The sequence below is a fragment of the Dipodomys ordii genome, unplaced genomic scaffold (assembly GCF_000151885.1).
Source record: "Dipodomys ordii isolate 6190 unplaced genomic scaffold, Dord_2.0 Scaffold177, whole genome shotgun sequence".
Taxonomy (NCBI): domain Eukaryota; kingdom Metazoa; phylum Chordata; class Mammalia; order Rodentia; family Heteromyidae; genus Dipodomys; species Dipodomys ordii.
In genome coordinates this window covers 484,202-506,753 of record NW_012267393.1, presented here as the reverse complement: position 1 = coordinate 506,753, position 22,552 = coordinate 484,202, and the positions used below count along the sequence as shown (strand labels likewise).

Below are 22,552 nucleotides of genomic sequence, written 5' to 3'. Positions count from 1 at the left end.
TCATCTGAGATGCCCATGTAGACTTCCTATGAGGCGTGAGGGACTTAGATGCTAGTCTGCTTTCCCCTGTGGTAAGGATCATGAAGCAGCCATAATACCTTGTGCTTTCAGGGCTTAGAGAGAGGGACACTCACAAGGAGGATTTTTCTTTTGGCCTAGTGGGCCAGGAGGTCAAAGAGCGGTCACACAAACTATTTGGTCCCCGCCCTTAGCCTCACCACAGCCCTATTGGAGCCCCTGAGTCAGCCAGATGCTATTGACTGTCATTTCTTTCCATGTATGTAATCTAGGAATACCTGTCTGTATCATGGCCTTGGCTTGATGTCATCTTTCCGAAAGAAAGATATGTATCTGCTCCATAAACTGTATGGACAGGCACTTCAGTTCTGTCTTGTGTGGACAGACTTTGGCACCTGTAGGCCCTGTTGCTGGATCATCTCCTCTAATACTGCTTTCCTCCCTCCTTGTCAAGTTTCAGGGTTCTTGGCCTATCACTTGCTAGGCCCAGAAAGCTTGCCTTCAGCCCTTAGACATGGAAATTCTGGCCCTTACCCTTTCTTCCTTATTAATTATTGTTGCCTCAGCCATGAGTTCTACCTGCTCTCTAATGGCTTGCCCACCTGACCCCAGAAGAATGTCCAAGGATATGTCTGACCTCACCAGTCTAGGCTGAATCAGCCTCTGGGGCTCAGAATCGTGACACCCACCATGAAGAGCTTTTCTCATATTTAATGGGCATCTCCAGAGGCCTGGCACCGTGATCAAATGAGATGACAGGAACTGGGGCTCACACAGATGCATGCATGAAGCATCTTTCTCTTTAAAACACATCTGTGCAAGAGAAGGGGTGACAATGTCCAAAAAGAAATGTACTTTTCACCTGACTTATGTAACTATAATCCCTCTGTACATGACCTTTATTTTTTTTATTTATTTTTTCGGTCCCGTCGTGGGGCCTGAACTCTGGGCCTGGGCGCTGTCCCTCAGCTCTTCAGCTCAAGGATAGCACTCTACCACTTGAGCCACAGCACCACTTCTGGCTTTTTTCTTTATGCTTATGTGGTGCTGAGGAATCAAACCCAGGGCCTCATGCATGCAAGCCAAGCGCTCTACCACTGAGCCACCTTCCCAGACCCTGTACATGACCTTTACAATAATAATTAAAAAATTTAAAATAAACCCCACCTATGCAGACAGATGCAAGCAACCACACATACAGAAATGGACACGTGTGCAACTCTAGTCCTGTGGCCTTGAAACTCCTGGCATGGGACAGCTTGAGCCGAATCCCTTGCGCAAGCATCAACTCTTGCTGTCTTCTCCAAAACCCATTGTGAAAACCAAACACTTGTCAGCCCCTCAAGAGCCTGTCCTTTTTTCCAGAAGCAGTTTCTGCTTTCACTGGAGCTGGAAATGAGTTAGGGCTGGAGCTGTATAGGAAATTAAGCCTGGAATACCTTGCTAGAGAAACTAGGGCCCCCTGTGTCTGGTATGGGACAGCTGTAATGCTGCAGCCAGAGCCCCCCCTCCTCTCTCCCCCAGCTCCTATCCCTGCTGGGGGTGTACAGATTGTGGTGGTGTTCTTGACTCAAAGTGACTGACTGCATGACTGAAGGCAGTGAGACTTACGTAGTTCAGAGAAGAGTCACTCCAAAAAGCAGTGTCAGAGCCAGGATTCAAACTTGAGGTCCTGAATTGACCCCTATGAAGGTCCCAACCCAGCTCTAGGGTTGAACATGGCCCTATAAACTAGAGCCGCTTAACATGCTGGCTGAGATCTCACCATGCGAATTAATATGCTGTAGTCTGTCTGGCTGTGCCTATGGGGTCATTCCTTTGACTCACAGGGGTGGGGACCTTGGCTGGGCTGATGATGGTTCTGGGTCCTTGGTGGGGGCCTGCGGGAGCATCATAGGCCATTTGGCTGGACTCTAAGCAGATGATGAGACAGACATGTGAGAGTTTTCCTCACACTCAAATCTCATAGTCATTCAAAGAGAAAGAGGCCAGTGAAGCTGGAATGGACCTCCACAGTGGGAAAAACCTTCCCAAAGGTGATCTGGGAAAACAGACTGGATAGGGAGCCTGGGTGTAGGAGTCTGGGTGTCTCCTAAGTCCTTCCCTGACCACTCCAGGCCCGGAAATCCAAGGTATGCCCAAGGCTGCTCAAAAAGGAGGGAGTAGCCTAGAGCTAGGTCAGACTGCGCCAGCAAGGCTAGAGAACACCCTTTCAAGAAAGAAAGGCAGGTAAGATGCTAGCTAGTTCTTGGAAAGAAGGGCCCATTAATGAAAACCCCCGAACCACCTGACCACCTAGGGAGAAAGGCTCACCGTTCCCATATGCAGCTGATAAGGGCCAGGAGATTCCGTAGTTCAGGTAGTTCCCCCGCCTCTCTGGAGTTTTGTGGTCATCATTAATCATTTCCTCTAACTGTGTATATAAGAGCCTTTTTGCCAGTGAGCCCAGTAGTCAGAGAGAAAGGCTAAAGTCCTCAGGAGGATGTGGCTGCAGAACTTGCTTCTATTGGGCACTGTGGTCTGCAGCATCTCTGCACCCACCCACCCGCCCAGTCCTGTCACCCGGCCCTGGAAGCATGTAGATGCCATCAAGGAAGCCCTGAGCCTCCTGAACCACAGTAATGACATGCCTGCTGTGATGGTGAGTGAGGGAGGGAATGTGGGCTGTGTCTTGGTCACCAAATTGGCCCTGCCTGTCACTTTGATAACATGACATTTTCCTTCCTACAGAATGAAACAGTACAAGTGGTCTCTGAAGAGTTTGACCCTCAGGTAAGATGTTCCTCTTTAAACACCTTTTCCAGATGCCTCCTGGACCCTCATAGGGCTATCCACTTTCTTTCCAATCAACTGGCTGCCAGGAAGAGAGAGGTGGTATCTGGGCGCTCAAGAGGCCACTGTGGCAGTCACGTGGATTCCTTTATCAGCTCAGCCGCCAAGGATAGACATAGTGCATTCAAAGGCTAGAAGTCAGCAAGTCACTTGTAAGAGGGGCCTGGGGACTTGAGGATACTCATGCTCTGAGACCAAGCCCCATGCAGCCAGGGTGCTGGCTATAGAGGGGCCTAGAGGGGCTTCAGGAACAAGGCTTACTCATGAAGTAGATGACAGGTACCCTGCTTAGTCCCTTCTCCTAGAATAGTAAAGTGGTGTGTGTGTGTGTGTGTGTGTGTGTGTGTGTGTGTGTGTGTGTGTGTGTGTGTTGTGTGTGTGTGTGTGTGTCGTGGGGCTTGAACTCTTCGGCCTGGGTGCTGTCCTTCAGCTCTTCAGCTCAAGGTAAGTGCTCTACCACTTGAGCCAGAGTATCATTTCTGGTTTATGGTGGTTATTTGGAGATAAAAAGTCTCACAGGCTTTCCTGCCCGGGCTGGCTTTGAAGATCCCAGCCTCCTTAATAGCTAGGATTACTGGTATAAGCCACTAGTGCCTGGCTTTTTTTTTTTTTAACATGGGGACCTTCTCCAGGTACCAGACTAAGGGAATGTGTCTATGCCAGCTTAGGGCATCCTGAGACAGGCAGAGAACAGCTGAATGTTTATGTTAGATTAAAGCGTATGACCAGACCCAGCCTCAGTCTAGTCAGGAATCAGGCTGTGTCTCTTTGTGGCCTTACTCTTGGGGGGACAGGTAATGGGAGCAGAAGAGAAGATTGGAAGGGTAGCTGATGCCCACTGAGGACACCTGTTCTCTGCTAAATGGATCATGAATACTTCCTATAGGAGCCAACATGCCTGCAGACTCGCCTGGAGCTATACAAGCAGGGCCTGCGCGGCAGCCTCACCAAGCTCAAAGGCCCTTTGACGATGATTGCCAGCCACTACAAGCACCACTGTCCCCCAACCCCGGTGAGTGCCCACAGCCAAGCCCCAAGCGTAGGGACTTGGTGAGGAGAGAAACTCCTGGCGGTAGCTGCTCAGGACCAGGAAAAGTAGTTTTGTTATGATATGTAATAATGAGCAGCAGAATGGAGAAACCTCCAACCCCTTTCCCAGCCTTAAGAATTTAACACTGCAGAGCTCTGAAGTTCACAATGCTCTCCAAGCAGGAACTGCTGCCATCCTTGTTATTCTGGTCATTCTCACCAATGAGGTCAGAGCTGAGGCAAATCCCAGGAAACTCAAGGCCTGCCTGAAGTCCAAAGGAAGCATCACCTCCTGTCAGGACTTTCCCATGGGGTGCCTAGATGGCATAAAAGGAAGAAAGGGGGCCCTGGAATGGACAAAGGTCTCAAACCCCTCTTTCTTTCTCCAGGAAGAAAGTGAAATCCATGGCCTTCTGGGGGCTGGGAGAAAGATGGCCTTAGATTGTCTCAGGACAGTGTAGCCACTGTCATTTCACACACACACACACACCCCAATGGGCTTTCTGTCCTCTGAGTTCTCAAAGGCTACAAAGAAATGTACTGCTGCTTCTCTATGTTACCCATCCACTTGGACTTAAGTGTTTTGTTCTGTTTTTTTTTTCTTTTATTTTTTCTTAAGGAAACTTCCTGTATGACCCAGTTTATAACCTTCAAATATTTCAAAGAGAACCTGAAGGGCTTTCTGTTTGACATCCCCTTTGACTGCTGGGACTGAGTCCAGAAGTAAGGCAGCCCATCCAGCCCAACATGCAACCTCACAGACTGCTGCTTTCTCTCCCCAAATGAGCCACAACTCATGATTTCTGTCTTAGAGGGACCAATGGCTGGGCCACAGCCACACTAAGGGAGGACAGGGGGATGGCATGGACCTGCCCTGGACCATACATGTCCCTAATATGGACATGATGGTAGAGTGGGAGGTTATTTTATAGTAATATTTATTTATATATTTATATTTTATTTTTATTTATTTATTTAATTGTGTGGTCTGTATTTATTTAAGATGTTTTACTGTAATAATAAATTATTTAAAGTATTTTTTGATTTGTGCAGTTTTCTGGCTTATTTTCAGAGGGGAAGAAGCAGGGAGTGGGGAGGGAGAACTGAGGGTCCCGTGGTGTCCTGTATTGTTGATGGGCAATGCTGCCAGAGCCAAAGGGAGACAAGAGTGGGAGTTGGGTGCAACTCAAGGGCTCCCACCCCAGAAAGTCCAAGCAACCAACTGAGGAAATCTTGCCCTAGAGAAGAACCATCATCCTTCCTTGGGCAGCCTCGGGCTGCTGGTATTGACTGGTAGATGTCTGAATAGGCCTGCCCTGGTGTTAGGCAAAACCCCTTATGCTCACAGCTTCAACAACTCTCAAGGTAAATCAGCAAACAGACAGCTGTTCAGGGAAAAAGAAACTAAACCACAGGGGTCAGAGCTCAGCAAATTTACCCAACTTTCCCCAAAATAGGTGATCTGAATCTTTTAGAGGCAGAATATAAGTCCAGAGTATGCTGGAACATGACTGTAGGGTAGCATATTTCTGAAATGGTTTCTATTTTTAGATGACGTTTTAATCTAATACATGCTTTCTCCCTAAATCTATTGCCTTTGGGCTGAGAGAGAAAAGGAGTGCTCTTTCCTCCTTGCTTGACAGGCAAGCTGAAAGCTGTATTCTGAATCTCTTCCCCTGTGTCCCTTCTGGGAACTCTGAGGAAATGTGTTCCCATACCTTTCTTCATACAGGTGGGCTGGGGGCAGATGGCACTCAGAAGTTGTACACTGAACAGTGTACCTACCATCCCTAGACCACCTCTGCTCCAGAGTGCAACTGCAGACAGCTCCAATTCTAGCCAGACACCCGACCCACTCAGGCAGGAAGGTTACCACTCCACATATGATCACAAGTAGTCTTACAGTAAGCCTAAGTTTCAGCACAGACAAGGATCCATACTGGGATATGGTCACTGATAATGCTTGAAAAGTACATTTTTCCCAGTGATAAGGTCCTCTCTGTCTTCCTTGGAAGCCATAGACTGACAAGAGGTTTGCATTTCCTTAGACCCTTACCCTCTTCCCAAAGAAATTCTGTCAAGTCTACATTTAAGTGGCTGACAACCCTATTGAGTAGTATGTTCTCCTGGGTGTTGTGCTCTGGGATCAGAAAGCTATTCTGTCCAGATAAAGGTAGCTACTGTGACTTTCCAGAAAAATCATACCTCACTCTATGATGAAGTGCCTGTGGCACTTCAAATTTCTGACCAAATTCTCTTGCTTGAAGGGTGACTTTAGCAGACTCCAGAACACCAGTGAGGTAAAGAACACCTACTCCCTTGCCTCTTTCTGATCACATTCAAACAGGGAGAGAGCGTTTGCCTCAGCAATCTCTGAACGATGAGAACGAGGGATGCTGGAGACTTTGAGAACTTGAGGACAGAACCTCCAGCTCAGCCAATAGATGAGCTTTGCCAGTTCCTCTGACTACTTCCCTAACGGCAATCCTGAACCTCCCCGGGGAGTATGTAGGAGTGGCAAGATACCCACTGTCTCTACTGCAGTGCTACTAGTCCAGGGCTCCATCAGGACAGAGTGACCAGGGATGGATGAGGTGAGGAGTCAGCTGATACTAATATTGCTATGTACCTCCACAATTGCTATAGGTTTACCAATTTTCCTGCACCTCCACTCTGAAGAATATTTCAGAAAAATACAACAAACAGAATCCACACATAACAGGGTTTTGTAAGGACATGAAGGAGCCCACAGAAATTTGCACAAAGCTGGAAGTAAGTGGCTATTTGCTGTTAGGGCAACCTGGGGCTTCATTACCCTGCACCATAGCCAGGGCCCAGTGGGGACAAAGTGCTTCATATGGCCACCTGTGAGGCTTCAAGGAATATTCTTGGACCATGCAAACAACTTTTTTTTTTTGCGGGGGCGGGGGGGATTGTCTCAAAGCTCAAAGCAATCCACTCATGACAGGGGATGGAGGATGGGCAGAGGAGGACTGTACATTCACCTGTACATTTAAGGGTAGTTCTGTGTGTTCTTAGCCACCTCCCTCACCTCCTATGGTCAGTGTAGAGCAGGTCTGAGTCAAATTAACACAGGCTGGCCATGGGCTGAAGGGGAGGGCCTCTCAGTGCTGATTGTCCATTCACTGGGCAGCCAGTCTGGGCCAGTTTGTTGTATACTTGGGGCCTCTTCTGCTATGAGAAGCCTCATTAGAGTCCATGATGTGGGGATGGGCTGCAGTATAGGAGAGCATGTCTGGGGAAATGACTGAGTTGTTCTTTCCCTTTGCCCCTAGCTTGCAGGGCCCACTGGGTACTCCCACCCTATTGTACTGATGACCTGGTCCTGAAAAGCTATGGGATTTGCCTAAACCCTGCTGGCTTCCTCTGGTGGCTGTCAATGGTCCTCAGACTCTGGGCCACACTTTTTCCAGGTGGCCTCCATTGCTCTTGTTCTGTTCGTGAAGAGGGGTAGAGGGGAGAAAACTTCTAAGGGTTACCCAACTCCCCAGATCCAGCTGGGAGGTAGAAGGTTTATTTGTGTTTACTTTTTTTTTTTTTTGTCAGTCATGGAGCTTGTCAGGCCTGTGCGCTGCTCCTGAGCTCTTCAGTTTAAAGCTAGCACTCTACCACTTGAACTATAATGCCACTTCTAGTTTTCTGGTGGTTATTTGGAGATAAAGAGTCTCATGGGCTTTTCTGCCTGGACTTGTTTTGAACTGTGATCCTCAGATCTCAGCCTCTGGAGTAATTAGGATTACAGGCGTGAGCCAGCAGTGCCCGGCTTATTTGTAATTTACTTTTTATAAGAGTTTATGGGCTGGGAAAGTGGCTCAGTGGTAGAGCGCTTATCTTGCATGCCTGAGGCCCTGAGTTCGACTCCTCAGCACCACATAAACAAAAAGGAAAAATCCAGAAGTGGCGCTGTGGTTCAAGTGGTAGAGTGCTAGCCTTGAGCTGAAGAGCTGAGGGACAGTGCCCAGGCCCAGAGTTCAGGCCCCACGACCGGACCCCCTCCCCCCAAAAAAGAGTTTAACATGTGCTTAACGTGTTTCTTATTTAGCCAACACAGTCCAAGAGCTGTGCTATTGAGCAAAGTGATTTCTCCAAGTTCAAGGAACCCTACTGCATGGTTGGTGGGAGTATAAACTTGTTCAACCACTTTGGAAAGTAGTATGAAGGTTCCTCAAAAGACTCCACATAGAGCTCCCCTATGACCTAGCAATTCCACTTTGGGGCATTTACCCAAATGATCACAAACAAGACCATAATAAAGCTACCAGCACAACTATGTTTACTGCAGCATTATTTACCATAGCTAAGATATGGAACCTACCCAGATGCCCCTCAGTAGATGAATGAATCAAGAAAATGTGGCATATATACACAATGGAATTCTATGCCTCCATCAGAAAGAATGACATTGACCCATTTGTTAGGAAATGGAAAGACTTGGAAAAAATTATATTAAGTGAAGTAAGCCAGGCACAAAGAAAGATAGGTGCCATGGTTTTCCTTATTTGCAATAACTAGTACATGTCTGAGACAAGCAGAAATGGTCAGATAAGTTGATGTTAGAAGAAATGAACACCAAGATAAGGACTCAAATGGTTTTTCTTGCTTGCTACTGTTTCTACATATTTATAAGATGATTTCTTTGTTGCTTTGTATGTCTGTCCCCCAGGGTATAACCCTTGTTTTCACTGTATTTGATGTTGGTATAATTTGTGGAGGGGAAGGGAAAAAACAAATTGTTTAAATAGGGATACAGGTGGATCCATTGTAACGATGAGATGTACAAGTCGTTATGTCGAAAACAAACTTTACAACTTTGGCTGGGGGGGGGAGTGGGTAGGGGGGAAGATGGGAGGGCAGGGATGGTAAAGGGAAACAAAGGAGGAGGCAATAATGCTGATAAGAAATGTACTCATTACCTTTCTCATGTAATTGTAACCCCTCTGCATAGTATTTTCACAATAAAAAAAAGTTAAAAAAAAAAGTATCATCACATCCATAGAAGGATGGAAATCAGGCCAGAAGATCAATGGGAAGTCTTTGGGGCTCTGTCTTTTCCTAAAAATAGAGATGCAGGTAATGATTGGAGAAGACTTGGAAAATACTTTACTGTCTGGGGGGTGGGGGTTGAGTTTGCTGAAGACAAGGCTGTCAGATTAGGTGGGTACCTGAGAGTGGTACCTGAGGACATACGTGGCTGACAAATTAGAGAGAGAGGGGGTTCTAGCAATCTTCTGACCTGGAGGTCCAAGGGTCTTCTTGGAGAGGTCTTGGGCCTTGAGGGGGCTGGTAGGGATCCACTCCATCTTTCCCTTGCTGCATCTCTGGCCTTGGGCACACAGGAGGAGTTCCATCCTGCCTGACTCCCTCCTCCAGAACTCTGTTGGATCTTTCCCAGTTCCCCTCCCCGAAGCACCAAACAAAGCTCAAAACTTCTCTTTGCTCTTAGCTGAAGTTCCTGGGGAGCTCTAACCATAATCTGTCCTCACCCACCCTTTGGGCTCAGTTTAGAATAGGAAATGTCAGTCTCAGTAAAGGACTCAGAGCACAGGGGCTTTCAGGTCACCCATAGAGGACTGAGTATAGTGTGGGACTTGTGCAGGAGGGGTGTTCACAGAACCCAGGGACATCCTCTAGCCCCTTGCTCCATCTGTCATCAACAAAGGGTTATCTAAACTGAAAGTCCCCTTCCTTGACCTTTTAGAAAGTCTGTGGTGTGATAGTGTGTCTCTTACCATTATACTCCCCGCCCCCCGCCCCTCCCCCCCACAGAGCACTAGGCCCCTGCTTGAGGCAAATGCACAGTTACTCAGATCCTGCAGTGGTGGTAGATGGGGCTGCTAAGCTCCAACCTCCAACCTTAATTCTAACCTCTACTCTAACCATTTGAACAACTTACTGGGGATGCCCGGGATTCCTCCACAATCTAGACCACTTCCTACAATCTACCACAAGCTTCTTCCACAGAGGAGGACAGATAATGACCTAGATATCATACTTGCAAATACAAGTTGGTCCAGACCAGGCTGTCAGGAACCTTCAATGTCTGCCTGATGACAGGCTTTGTCCAGATATAAAGCTTCAGATGGATAGTGCTGCAACAAGTACACGCCAACCCCAGATGCACATCTCCATCCCTTGCTCTAGGATCCCTAGATCCTAGAGCTTTGCCATTTCCTTGAGAAGCCACATCAGGCTTCAGGTCAGTGAGTGTGACTGAGCAGTTATTCAGTGACCTCAGAACACAGAAGGAAGTCTTGTTGCTCTGGATCAGTTGGAGGTGCTCTGGGGTAGGAACAAGAGCAGTTTCAGCCTGGAGAAGTCCATGGCCCAGTCACTGAAGGCTATGCACTCTTGTCCCTTTGGTACATTGCATACATGATGCTTAGAATTCCTTGGGCCAGGCCTTTGTAATGGGTAGAGTTTGGAGAAGGCTGTTGTGATACCTCGTGGAAAAAACCTATCATTTTACTGCCTTAGACTCTTAGTCAGCCTGAGACTCCCTAAACATGAGATCCTAAAGCCGGAGGCATCTGACAGGAGAGGGTTAGGACTGTATGTCTCTGTCACATTCAGGACAGCAGAGGTTCCTCAGTCTCTCAGCCAACAGCCCCAGAGGCAAATATAGATCATAGCCTAGGCTCAGCCTTTGTCAAGATGCAGAGCCTCAGAACATCTGGCTCAATGTTGGAGAAACTGTGGTCAGAGAAGCTGACAGGGCACTTCTGGTGAACAGGGAACAGGTGGGAAGATGGATGTACTACTCAAAATGACAGTCCGCATCTCCATGGCAGCTTTAATTAAGCCTTAATCAAGGTCAAGCAGCCATCTATGAAAAGCTATCAGTGGGGACACTTGAGTTTTCTATGTGATCTAATTTTACCTCCAAAAAAGGCTTCGCTCTGGATATAGTGTCAGAGAGGCTACTGGGCTGGACCCATGTGGATATCATGCTTCAGGGCAGACTGGAGCCCACAGCTTCCTGAATTTCTGTTAGCACTGGATCTAAAAAGGTACAGGTATATTGAAAGGCTGGAATTCTAAGATAGACCCTTGGGCTCAAACATGACCTTGACCTCCTCAATTGGCTAGGACTGGCCCTGGATACTCCCTTTCTTTGAGGGATCAGTGAACAGACCCGAACTATCACTTCCATAGCAGGTTTCCATGGGTAAACTTGGCCCTGAGGACATACTTCTTAAGTTCGCTGGGCCTATTGTTAGCCCAGGAGGGAGAGCAGGGCTGGCTGCCTGAGGAGATAGGTTCACTCAGTATCAACACTTCCCAGGATAGTGGAATAGTCCCTACTTCTCAGGCACCTTCTCAACTCTATCACCTCCTGCCTCCTGAATGACCCTTTCTCACAAAAATCAGTATTATTAAGGTGGGAACTAGGAATCTAAAACTCATAAAGACAGATGTGTAGGCCTCTTTCATGCTCTGCCTTGAGATCGCATCAGCCATGGGCAATACCATGTACTTTCTTCCAGGACCTCTGTGGCTTTGTCCTTTGACTCAGGACTCATATCCAGAGAGGTCACAAAAGAAAGACACTTCACCCACAGGAATGGCTGATCTGTCAGACCAACAGATAGACACAGAGCTAACGTAGCAATTTGGAAAGGCAGTCATGAAAGTTTTCAATGCACCTATTCTGGGCTTACCCTGTGTGGGGTGATATTGGAGTGGTACAGTGGGTGATTTTCTCTGATGGCTCTCTCTGTGGAGAGAAGTTATTTCTAGGTCAGAGGACATCATTAGGTATAAGTGTTCAGAGAAATTTTGCATCCCTGAAGTCAGCTAAATGAATGTGGTTCTCAGTGGGCTCTGTGGTGCATCAACTGATTTCCAACAGTCAGACAAGACAGTAGTGATCAGGTAACAATGCATAGTTCCTACAGAAGAGGCCCATTTCTCCCCTCCAACAAGCAGTAAGAAAGCTCTCAGTGTGTGCCTGGAAAGTGGGTGAGATGGGTCTAGGCATCTTCAGCTTCACTTGTTAATAGCCTAATACTCTGCACAGAGTCATAAATTGGCTTCCAGTCTAGCCTCTTGTATACACCTCCAAGTGGGTGGGATGGGGACAGAGGCCAGGCTCACTGTGTTCCTGGGTCCACTCTCCTTCCCATTCCTGCACATATCTGTGCTTGGTAATTCAGATCTGCATGAGTGAAGTGGCAGGCAGGCATGTGGGGACTGCACATACTGCACCTACTCAGCCTCTGAGCAAGCTGAGGAAGGCATATAGCTGGTTATGTCAGACCTGAAGCTCCTGCCCTGGAACTTTCTATAGCTACCTGAGCTTTACAGTTAGGAAACTTGGCACTTACTTTTCTGGCTTCAGCTTTCTTAACAGTGAAACATGGCGGGAATGAGTGGTCATGGCCTCAGAATCTACCCCAACATAAAAAGGTTCAAGAAGATGCTCACAGCAATCAGGTCTACAGAAAACAGAGCAAGTAGACAGCCTCCCTGGGTCAGCACTGGAGGGGAGACAAAGTCATTGGGCTTTCTGTTTTTCTGGAAGCTCCCCACCTTTAAAGCAGTCCTTAAGGCCCAGAGAGGGTGGGACTTTCTGAGGACCACACAGGAGGTAAGCTAGACAGACCCCCTCCACAGAAGCCCTCTTTCCAGGTCTTCAGAAGAGCTTTTGGGCACAGGCTTGGTCCTCAGAAATGACTGAAAGATTTCCCTCCTGTGCAGAGCCCTTAGCTACACTACCAGGAAAGCTGCAGCTTCACAGTTATTTTTCACTGTGGTTTGAGATAAGAGCAGTGAAACAGTTTCATGTTGCTGCCACTGATGTTATCGCCAGCCCAGACCTGCTCTTTCAACCTGAGAGATGATTAATTGAGAACCTTTCTCCCTTTTTGTTTGCTCAACTTCAAGGGAAGATCAGCACAAACTGCCCAGGCCCTGCCCTCAACATGCCACTTGGACCTCGCCCAGGGAAGCTAGCAGCATTGCCTAGAGCCTGCTGCTCTTCTGGGGATGGAAGGAGGACTTTTTTTTTTTTTTTAACAAATTGTCCTTGTACAATATAAAATGGGCAATTTACAATTTTTCTTTAATCATTTTCTTAATTTCCATTGTACTGGAAATTGAACTTGGAATCATGTGTTTACTAGGCTGATGGACAGTTAGGATGCCACTGGTTTTTTTGTTTTTGTTTTTGTTTTTTTACTAATATTAATAAGACTGCTTTAGATTTTTTTTTGGTCAGTCCTGGGGCCTGAACTCTGGGCCTGGGCACTGTCCCTCAGGTCTTCAGCTCAGGGCTAGCACTTTACCACTTGAGCCACAGTGCCACTTCCAGCTTTTTCTGCTTATGTGATACTGAGGAATCGGCAAGCACTCTACCATTGAGCCACCTTCCCAGCCCTGCTTTTGGTATTTTATACTCAAGTTTTGGTCAAAATTGTTTGCATTTCTGTTGGAAATACTGATAATGGTATGGAATTGTTAGGTCACAAGATATACACATTTTAGCTTTAACAGGTACTGCCAACCACTTTTCCAAGGAACACTTTATATTATTGGCTTTGCTGCCCTGTGCAAACACTGCTTATCTACTTAAAAGCAGATCTCTCCTTTCCCTTCCTGTGATCTAAGCCTGCTTCCTAAACACCCTCATCATCATTAGAAATTCTTCTTTATATGTCCACTCTTTCCCAATGATTAGCATTCTGAAAACTCAAGTGTTGGGAAACAAATCCAAAGTGACTGAGTCCCAGGTCAATATACAGCTGGCTCAGAGTCATGGGGCCTGCCTTGGGGAATGGGTCTTGGTGACTACAGTAAAACATGAACATCAACAAGCTGTCATGGCTGTCAGGAGCTGCCTCTAATTCCAACTTCTCCTTTTTGGGGAGTCACAATGGGACCATGAAGGGTTCCCTGATGTGAGTATGACTTTCAGAGCTGTGTGATGGACTGTCCATAGACTCTGGCCTCTGAGCTTTCTAAGAGGGCCTGAAGAACTGTGATGTGCTTCTTTTTGTCCTATGCAGAGGCCCTGGCCAGCCCAGAATGCACCCCAGCCAACATCTACTGGATGGCGACATCTGTTAGATGGCTAACAGCTCAGCAAGGTAGACTAATGTCCAATGGGAGGTAGAGAAGTTTCCTCCATTCAGTATGTTCTCCTCAGCACCCACTCTGGGGTGTGCCTACCCAACTTCTAAGCCATGTGATGCACTGTCATCTGCTCCTCCGGAAATGCTGAGGAACTACTGCCTATCCCTCTTTAGAGGGCTCCTCACCATGTAATTGCTAGGAGTGGCTATATCTAAAGTCTGATAAATGTGAGCTTCTTGCTGGACATGGTACATTCCTAAAATGCAACTACTTGGAAGGTAGAGACAAGAGGATTCCAGTTCAAGGCCAGCCATTGGTAGACTATACCAAGCAAGGTACTCAGGACACAGCTAGGAATGTTGCTATTATAATCCTTACCAACAATAGAATATTAAAGATGAGACAGGTAAGTGCCCTTGATCCTTACCAATGGCACCAGAAAGCCAACACTGGCACAGCAATCTGCTCTTTATTTTTTTCCCTGCCAGTCCTGGGGCTTAAACTCAGGGCCTGGGTACTGTCCCTGAGCCTCTTTGTGCTCAAGACTAGCACTCTACCACTTGATCCACAGTGCCACTCCTGGCTTTTTCTGAGTAGTTTATTGGAGATAAAGAATCTCATGGACTTTTCTGTCCGGACTGGCTTCAAACCATGATTCTCATATCTTAACCTCCTGAGTAGCTAAGATTACAGACATGAGCCACCAGTGCCCAGTTTCAGCCTGCTCTTTTTCCCACTTAACGGACTTAGTAAGCATCTCAACAGAAGCAGCACAAGAGAGGGAAGCCCAGCTCTTTGGCAATGTGTCACACTTCCTTCAGCAGAGAGGCTGGGGCAGCCCCAAGCTCTCTCCAGAAGGAGATCTTGGTTCCTGCCCTAGCATTTTCCTCCAGCCAGGGTGAGATCATATGCTGGAAGGGGAGGCCAAGGAAGCAACAACTGCTGCTGGAACAGCATTCTCAAGTCAGAAATGACATAACAATAGTACCATGATCAAGACTTTAAGGGATTCTTAGAACATTTCTTTCCAGAGCGACAATCCTCTCAGCCCCATGAGTCCCACCAAAATTGTGGCTCTCATGGTTGCTAGAGTCAAACACAAGAATCAATCCAATCTCATTTCTTCCTCCTCTCGTAGCTTTGTGGGAGAGGGAAAGGCTTGCACCCTTCCTGAGCCCCTGCTCTTAGCCTAGGGGATGTATTTGTCTTGCAAAAGGTATGATCACTGAGTATAGACCCTGTGGGAAATGGCACAATGGGAAGTGCCCAGAAGAGACAGCAGTCTGGAATCCCCATGGTCAATGGGATGACAGGATATGTCACGGTATAAATCCTCTCATTACCATTGGTTTTAAGCTACCAGTGGTTTAAAAACAGGCTGCTAAAAAATTCAGCAATGGTCTTTCACAAACTTGTAGTTACCACTAGCACACCATGATTCCAGTGGGGTTTTCTTGGAAAGGGAAGGTTAGTGATGATTAAAGTCATTGTTGTTGTAGCTGATCTGCAGTCCACGACTGATACTTAATCACCTCTTCTATTCCAAACTCTTCCTCACTCTTGGTTAGCACCTGTGCTCATCCGAGGACCTTACATGTAGCATGGTCTGATGCCATCTCATGCTGAAGTTGCCACACTTGTCAACTTACTGTGAAATAGGAGAACAGGGCACCGAACGAGCATTGAAGCAGTTCACCTGGAAGCAAATGTATTCCTCCTCACTCCTATTATGTAGTCTGACCTCCTGATGATCAGGCCTAAATACAATGACAAGATCATAGCTCTTCTCCATTCTTCTGGTCCCTGGATATAAGGAGGTGGAAATAACTGACAACAACCTTCTATGTGGTCTAATGGGATTCTTGCTTAGGATCCTGATTGAAATGCTTATAAGCCCATAGCCCACAGCCCAGTGGCAGGAATGGAAAGCACAAATTTTCCAAATAGGCCACTGAGGATAAAAGGAGCCACTTTTTATTTTATGTCTTGGTTCCAAGTTATTTGAATTATATCTATTAGAATACAGCTGTATTAGAAATTGTACCTTTGAAGAAACAGCTACACACACGTGCGTGTGCACGTGGGAAAACTAGATGACCTAATGTAATGACTGTGCAGCAAAACTATCCATGATAAACTTGTTTTGTCAGACTCACTAAGCTATAAGGTCAGGTAAGCCCTGTAACAATTCATAATAAAATTAAAGTGGTACATTTGAAAGCTGTGTCCTAAGGACAGCTCACAATCTTGCAAAATACCACAAAGGTGCTTCAATTATTCCTTCAACAGGCTATTGCCCAACACTCTATCAGAGTGACGGCACTGAGTAGAACATTACTGATATAACCAATAAATCCTATGGCCATGGCCCTACTCTTCTATCATCTTTGTTGTAAAGTAGATCTCTTGATCTGACATGATGTTTATATGGAGGATCCCATGTTGGCACATCAAAAATTCTAAAAGCCCTTAGGATAGCAATGCTGGCCGGATCCTCCCGGAAAAAAAACGGCAAAGCAATACCTGGAATGTATGTTTACTCTCATAAACATGACTCATTGGCAAGTAAGAGAACTAAGGCAGTCAACTAGAAATCAAGTGGCCTGTTGATCTCCTTGGTGTACAGTATTGTGTCTGGATCATTTTGTGAGCATATTAACACCCAACATTCCATGGGATCACCCATGCAATCATAGGTGTGAGCTGGGCGAAAGGTTTTGGTGCCATGGAGGCAGTTGACACAAGGTTACCTGCTTGTAAGGCTCACTTGTGCCTCCAATCCCACTGGACTGATTCAGATGTACCACTTCCATGTTATAATGAATGATTGCTAGGCTCACCTAACCGTAAGCTTAGTAGGCCTACCAAAACCCAACTTACCATGGGTAGTTCTTGCCACATGTTCATCTCATCAGGCCCTCCAGATCTACAAGGGCTTGCATATATGTCAGGAGCTATTTTTCAAAAGGTGTATATAATATCCAATACAGGTGATACGACTTTTATCTAGGACTCTATGAATAAACTATTTTCCTATGGCCAATGCTTTTTAAACCACAGAATCTGCTGATTAATAGAGCTCACATAACAGAACTACTTGTACTGTAGGATGAAACTGTGAGAGAGCCCTTTCCTGTTTTGGGCACCCCTCAAACATGACAGGCTCTTATATTACTGACAGGTATATGGGTCAGAGTTATATTTCCAAATATGTGACAGGTGACATTCATAACCCAAAAGTCCCACCAAAGTTGTGCTTCCATCAGAAGTACAAGATGTAGTAGTTGGCCCTATATTTCATAGGAAATTTCTTGACTTGATACCTAAAAAGTTTACTGATATGCCAGCCTCTGAATGTTCATAAGGCTTATCTATACCTAAGTGTATGTATTTTAACATGGCCACTGATATTATCTGAGTGGTCTAAAGTGATCAAAAGAGTATTTAGGAGGTCCAGAAGGTCTGGATCACTTAGAACTCTATTAATTCATAGGGTAGGAGAGTTAATCTTGCCTTGGAAATTTAAACTGTTGCTTGTCTCAGGTGAATAAAAATGATTTCTGATAGGGGTGAAAAGAAATTAGTGGCCAAATTAGTGGCCATACACTGTATGACTGAGGTCAGATTAATCTAATGTGGAAAAGATACTACATCTAGCTGGGTGCTGGTAGCTGACGCCTGTAATCCTAACTACTCAGGAGGCTGAGATCTAAGAATGGAGATTCAAAACCAGGTCAGGCAGGAAAGTCCATGAAACTCTTATCTCCAATAAACCACCAGAAAATTGGAAGTGGCACTGTGGCTCAAGTGGCAGAGCACTAGCCTTGAGCTGAAGAGCTCAAGGACTGCACTCAGGCCCAGAGTTCAAGCCCATGACTGACCAAAAAAAAAAAAAAAAAAAAAAAAGATACTACATCTAGTAAGCACACTGGCTGAAACTGAGTCTACAATTTGTTGAACTGTTGGTAGCCACCTAGCATCTTCTGGGGTTTTCTGGTCAATAAAATGATTCCCTTTAGGTTCCCTAAGTGTTAGCTTCTTCTTCTGGTGTCCCTAGAATGTGATCTTGCTTTATTATTTTTGCTAGGATGAGGAATACTGTGGAGACTTCTACTTATTTTTGTTTAGTGAAAGCTCTCAATGCACAGGCCCAATGGTCCAATGTAAGGGTTGTGCTAATTACCAAGTATATTTATCTGATTATGTCACTGAGTGGGAGCCTTCTATGAGCTGAGTTCTGGCCAAGAACTCTGTCCATACACACTCAATTCCATCAAAAGAGTTATGGTGCTATGAAAGGTCCCCAGGTAACAATATTAAGTCAAGTCCTGTGTTCAATGGTCCACAAAATATTTTTTGTTATTCTCCAATTGCATTTTACTCTTTTCATTTTATGAAGTTTGTCTTTTTCCCAGAATGACTGGTCACAGTTGTGCTTAAGACATCTATACTTGACCACAGACCTTAGAGGCTACTACACTCACTGATTTTTTTCAATTTTTTTTAATGTTAAATATGAACAGCTTCTTGGTACTTCTTTAGATCACATCTCATTTCTCTTCTTAAGAAATGCACATGCTCATTTTAAATACTTTTAACACCTGTAATCAACTACAGAAGTTGATAGAAGTAGAGGTATACTGGCTAATGATCGAGATGTGTACAGAGGAAAAGTAAACATCACTAAATATGAATGTAACCCTTATCAACACAAAAGTAGACCATTTTTTTTCTCAATAAAAAAGGCTATTCAAAAAAGGGACTCCTTTCATAAAGATTTGTCATTTTTAGGAATTTGAAAGGAACTTGAGTATAAATTTTGTTTTCTACTATGTACCTTATGGACACCTTAGGAAAAATTAGTGTCTTACACAACAGAATGGCATTTGCAGAATGTAATATTAAAATGACAGTACTGGGGTTGATTACTGCGGACTGTAAGACTCTTTGTGTATTAAATGGTTACATCTTAACAATGCATTTAGAACATTGTTCCAATAACATAAAAATAGAGGAAAAAGCATCTGGAAATTTATCTCATTCAGTGTTCAGAGATAAAAAGGTTAACATTCTTTCCATTATTTCCCATAGGTAAGTCCTTGTTCACACTGAAATCTGATGGTAATTACATTCTGGCATTTTTCTAAACTACTGTATGAAGAAGATGCTGAAGGCCATCACTATACAGCACACTGAGACATATGAACTCTTTCGTTCACCAGTTCTGGCGCACTTCCAAAATATTCCCAACAGTCCAGTTTTATTTCTGTCCAGGATGCTGGGTGCCATGGATCTGATATAAGCACACGTACATATAAGCAGCAAGATTACAGTCAACACACTCTGAAAATTGAAAATGGCAGACACAGTGAGACCAGAGATATCCCAGCCACATCACCCTTCCAGACCCCAGGCACCACAAAATATTTCTGTACTCTCTTTTTCTTAGTATATACACTTAGCTAAGTAAATAGCTACAAGCTTCGTTGGGGGAGAGCTATAAAAGGCAGTATAATAAACATTTGTTGTGGTTGTATGGCCTCCATCCTTTGGGGAGATCTGAATGTTTCTCTAATCAACAGATTTAGAGTCTATAAACTGGATCAGGTACGGACATTTGAAAGGAGACTTTCTATTAGAGTGCCAGGATTCACCATCCATAATGGATTTAGTGCCTTCAAATATCCCACTATTTCCATAATTCTAAGTCAGACTTTCTTAACTGTCACTCTAACCTTGCCACTCACAACTGAGCTAACTGACTTATGAGAGTTGGGTACTCCCACTAGGAATCTATTATGTCAGAGACCCTGTTGCTAACAGTGAACCAGTTATGTGAAAATACAGCCTACTACAAGTCGTTGCTTACAATTATGTTAACCCTAGTTATTAGCCTGTGGCTTTTTCTGCTCAAGGCTGGTGCTTTACAACTTGAGCCACACCTCCTCTTTCTAGTTAATTGGAGTTAAGAGTCTCATGGACTTTTCTGCCTTGGCTGGCTTCAAACAGCAATATTCAAAACAGCCTCCTGAACAGCTAGGTATGAGCCACATAAGGCTGCTATAATGCAGCTTCTTGCATTGTATTATTAAAGTAAAAGGCCAGCTTCGGCTCTTAACAGAGATGAATAGGTTACTTCTGAAGCCACAGAATGCTTAGGGGAGTCTGAAGACACAAGATTTTCTAGTCAACAGAGATTTCTATCAAGGGAAGGTCCTATTCTTTCCCCATGGGGGCTCTGTTCTTTGGCATAGGAAACCTGCTTCAAGTTGGAGTTTAACTATTCAAGTTGGAGATCAACTATTGTATTAGTCAGCTTTTACAACTGCCATATATAACACAATATCTAAGATTTGATATGTTATAAAGGAAAGAATTTTATTTAGCTTACAGTTTGGAGATGAAAATCCAAACAACATAGTGTTAGTGTTGGCAAGCCCTCCATCCCTCCAGCCACACCACTTTATGGTACCTTGGCTGGTTTATGTGCAACAGGGAAGAGATCACATGGCAAAAAAGGAAGCCAGAAAGATTCGTGGACCAAACTTACTCTGTTACAATGTACTCTTGTGAGAATAAATGACTCACTTCACGAGACCAGCATCAATCCTTTCCAAAGGCAGCACATCTATCTGTGATCTAATTACCTTACACTAAAACTCTCTCTCTCCAACATCTCTACCACCTCCCAACACGACCACACCAAGGACTAACTTTCCTCCAATATTCGGGACATAGTCTAACCATATTCAAAACAATTACTTCGACAAATAAATCCTAGACCTTGTTCTTAGCTTTTTCTCCTCTTTTCTTGTAAGAGATAAAAGCTCTTTATATGCACTAAAAAGGCCTGTGGCTTTTCACACTTGGCTTTCCATTGCTAACTAATCACGCTAAGATCATCATTATCTTTTTATTGAGATTTAGTAATCTCAGTAATTCCCCTATTTCTCAATACCTGATGCAATGCACCAGCTAATGCATACTCAACAAGAGCTGAAGTTTTAACAATTGCATTATTACTGTGTACCACAGGCTGCCTCATTTGCCATTTGTGATGGGGTCTTCACTGGCAGCAGGCAGTGGGTGATCTAGCTTAAAAATTCCTGTTTCACATCTCATTGTCTGGAAACAGACAACATAAATTGGGTGTTATAGGCAGCAAAATCTAAGTCATGCAGGACCTTTACAATAAAGTCAGCACCTGTGGGAAAGAGGACTGAAATAGGATTTAATCAGAAGAAGCCAAGTTGCCATGCAATTTCTACCAAGATTCTAGCTGAGCTCTTCTTAGGCTTGTTCTTTCAAGTTTCCCCAAGGTGGGGAGATACTAGGTCTTTAAATTATCACATTTATTAGTCAGAGCTCCCCCAGAAGTAGATGTGACCTAATACAAGGCAATTTTCTAAGCAGAGGCTAGCCTCAAAGAAAGCTGATAATGGAGGCGTCTTCTGGAATCTCTCCCAGCAGCTGACAGCATGTTTCATTCATAAAGAAAGATCTATGATGTCCAATCTTGTGGGCATCTATAAGACTATCTTTAAATGTCACAAACAAATTTAACTCCTGAAAAAATGGGTTTGAGGCCTGATGCTTAAAAACCTATCTCCAAGATGTGGAAACAAGAGGTTTGTATATAAGTTTATCTGATTTGGGGAAGGGAAGGGGAATCACAGAAAGGGGGAGACAAAGGACAAAGGGTGAACCAATTCAATAGCGATATTCACAAGACACTGAGTTAGAAATATGTTATAACTGGGGGGAGAGGAGTAGGAGAAAACAAGGGAATGGGTAACACTGTTAGACAAGAAATATACTTATTACTTTACTTATGTAACTGCAACCCCTCTGTATATCACCTTTACAATAAAATAAAATTTTAAAAAGAAACAACTTAAGTATCTACCACCTGGTAAATGGATAAAGACAATGTGGTGCATATACACAATAGAATACTGTTGAGCCATGAAAATAAATCTTGCCATTACAATATGAATGGAAGTAGAGATCATTATATTAAGTAGACTAAGCTAAGCACAAAAAGAAGAGCACCACATGATCTCACTCATGTAGAATTTTAAAAATTCTGATATCATAGAGTGTAGAATGGTGGTTACTGGAGGTTGGGGACAGAGTAAAGGGGTGAGAGTCTGGAAAAAGGAAAAAAGTGACTACTAATTTATAGACAGGAACAAGGGTACTTTAGGTCACTTTGGATAAACCCAGAGAAAGTCCTTGTTCTGACATTCTCAGATACTAAACTCCTCAAGAAAAATGGCTTAGCTGGGTGCTGGTGGCTCATGCCTGTAATCCTAGCTACTCAGGAGGCTGAGATCTGAGAATCACAGTTCAAGCCAGCCTGGGCAGAAAAATTCATGAGATTCATCTCCAATTAACCACCAGAAAACTGGAAGTGGTACTGTGGCTCAAGTGGTAGAGAGCTCATCTTGAGCTGAAGAGCTGAGGGACAGTGCCTAAGGCCTAGAGTTCAAGCCCCATGACTGGCAAAAAAGAGAGAGAGAGAGAGAGGAAGGAAGGAAGGAAGGAAGGAAGGAAGGAAGGAAGGAAGGAAGGAAGGAAG

At 44.7% G+C, this 22,552-nt stretch overlaps 1 protein-coding gene and 1 pseudogene across 1 annotated transcript; one reads left to right on the top strand and one right to left on the bottom strand.

Moving 5' to 3' along the window:
• The first annotated feature begins 2,449 nt into the window (after positions 1-2,449).
• Positions 2,450-4,594, top strand: Csf2 (colony stimulating factor 2 (granulocyte-macrophage)). Its single transcript, XM_013033803.1, has 4 exons — positions 2,450-2,659; positions 2,749-2,790; positions 3,737-3,862; positions 4,499-4,594. The coding sequence occupies exons 1-4, from the start codon at positions 2,501-2,503 to the stop codon at positions 4,592-4,594; spliced, it is 423 nt and encodes a 140-aa protein (XP_012889257.1). The 5' UTR covers positions 2,450-2,500.
• A 14,525-nt stretch (positions 4,595-19,119) lies between these two features.
• LOC105998922 lies at positions 19,120-19,359 on the bottom strand (annotated as a pseudogene).
• Positions 19,360-22,552: the final 3,193 nt, after the last annotated feature.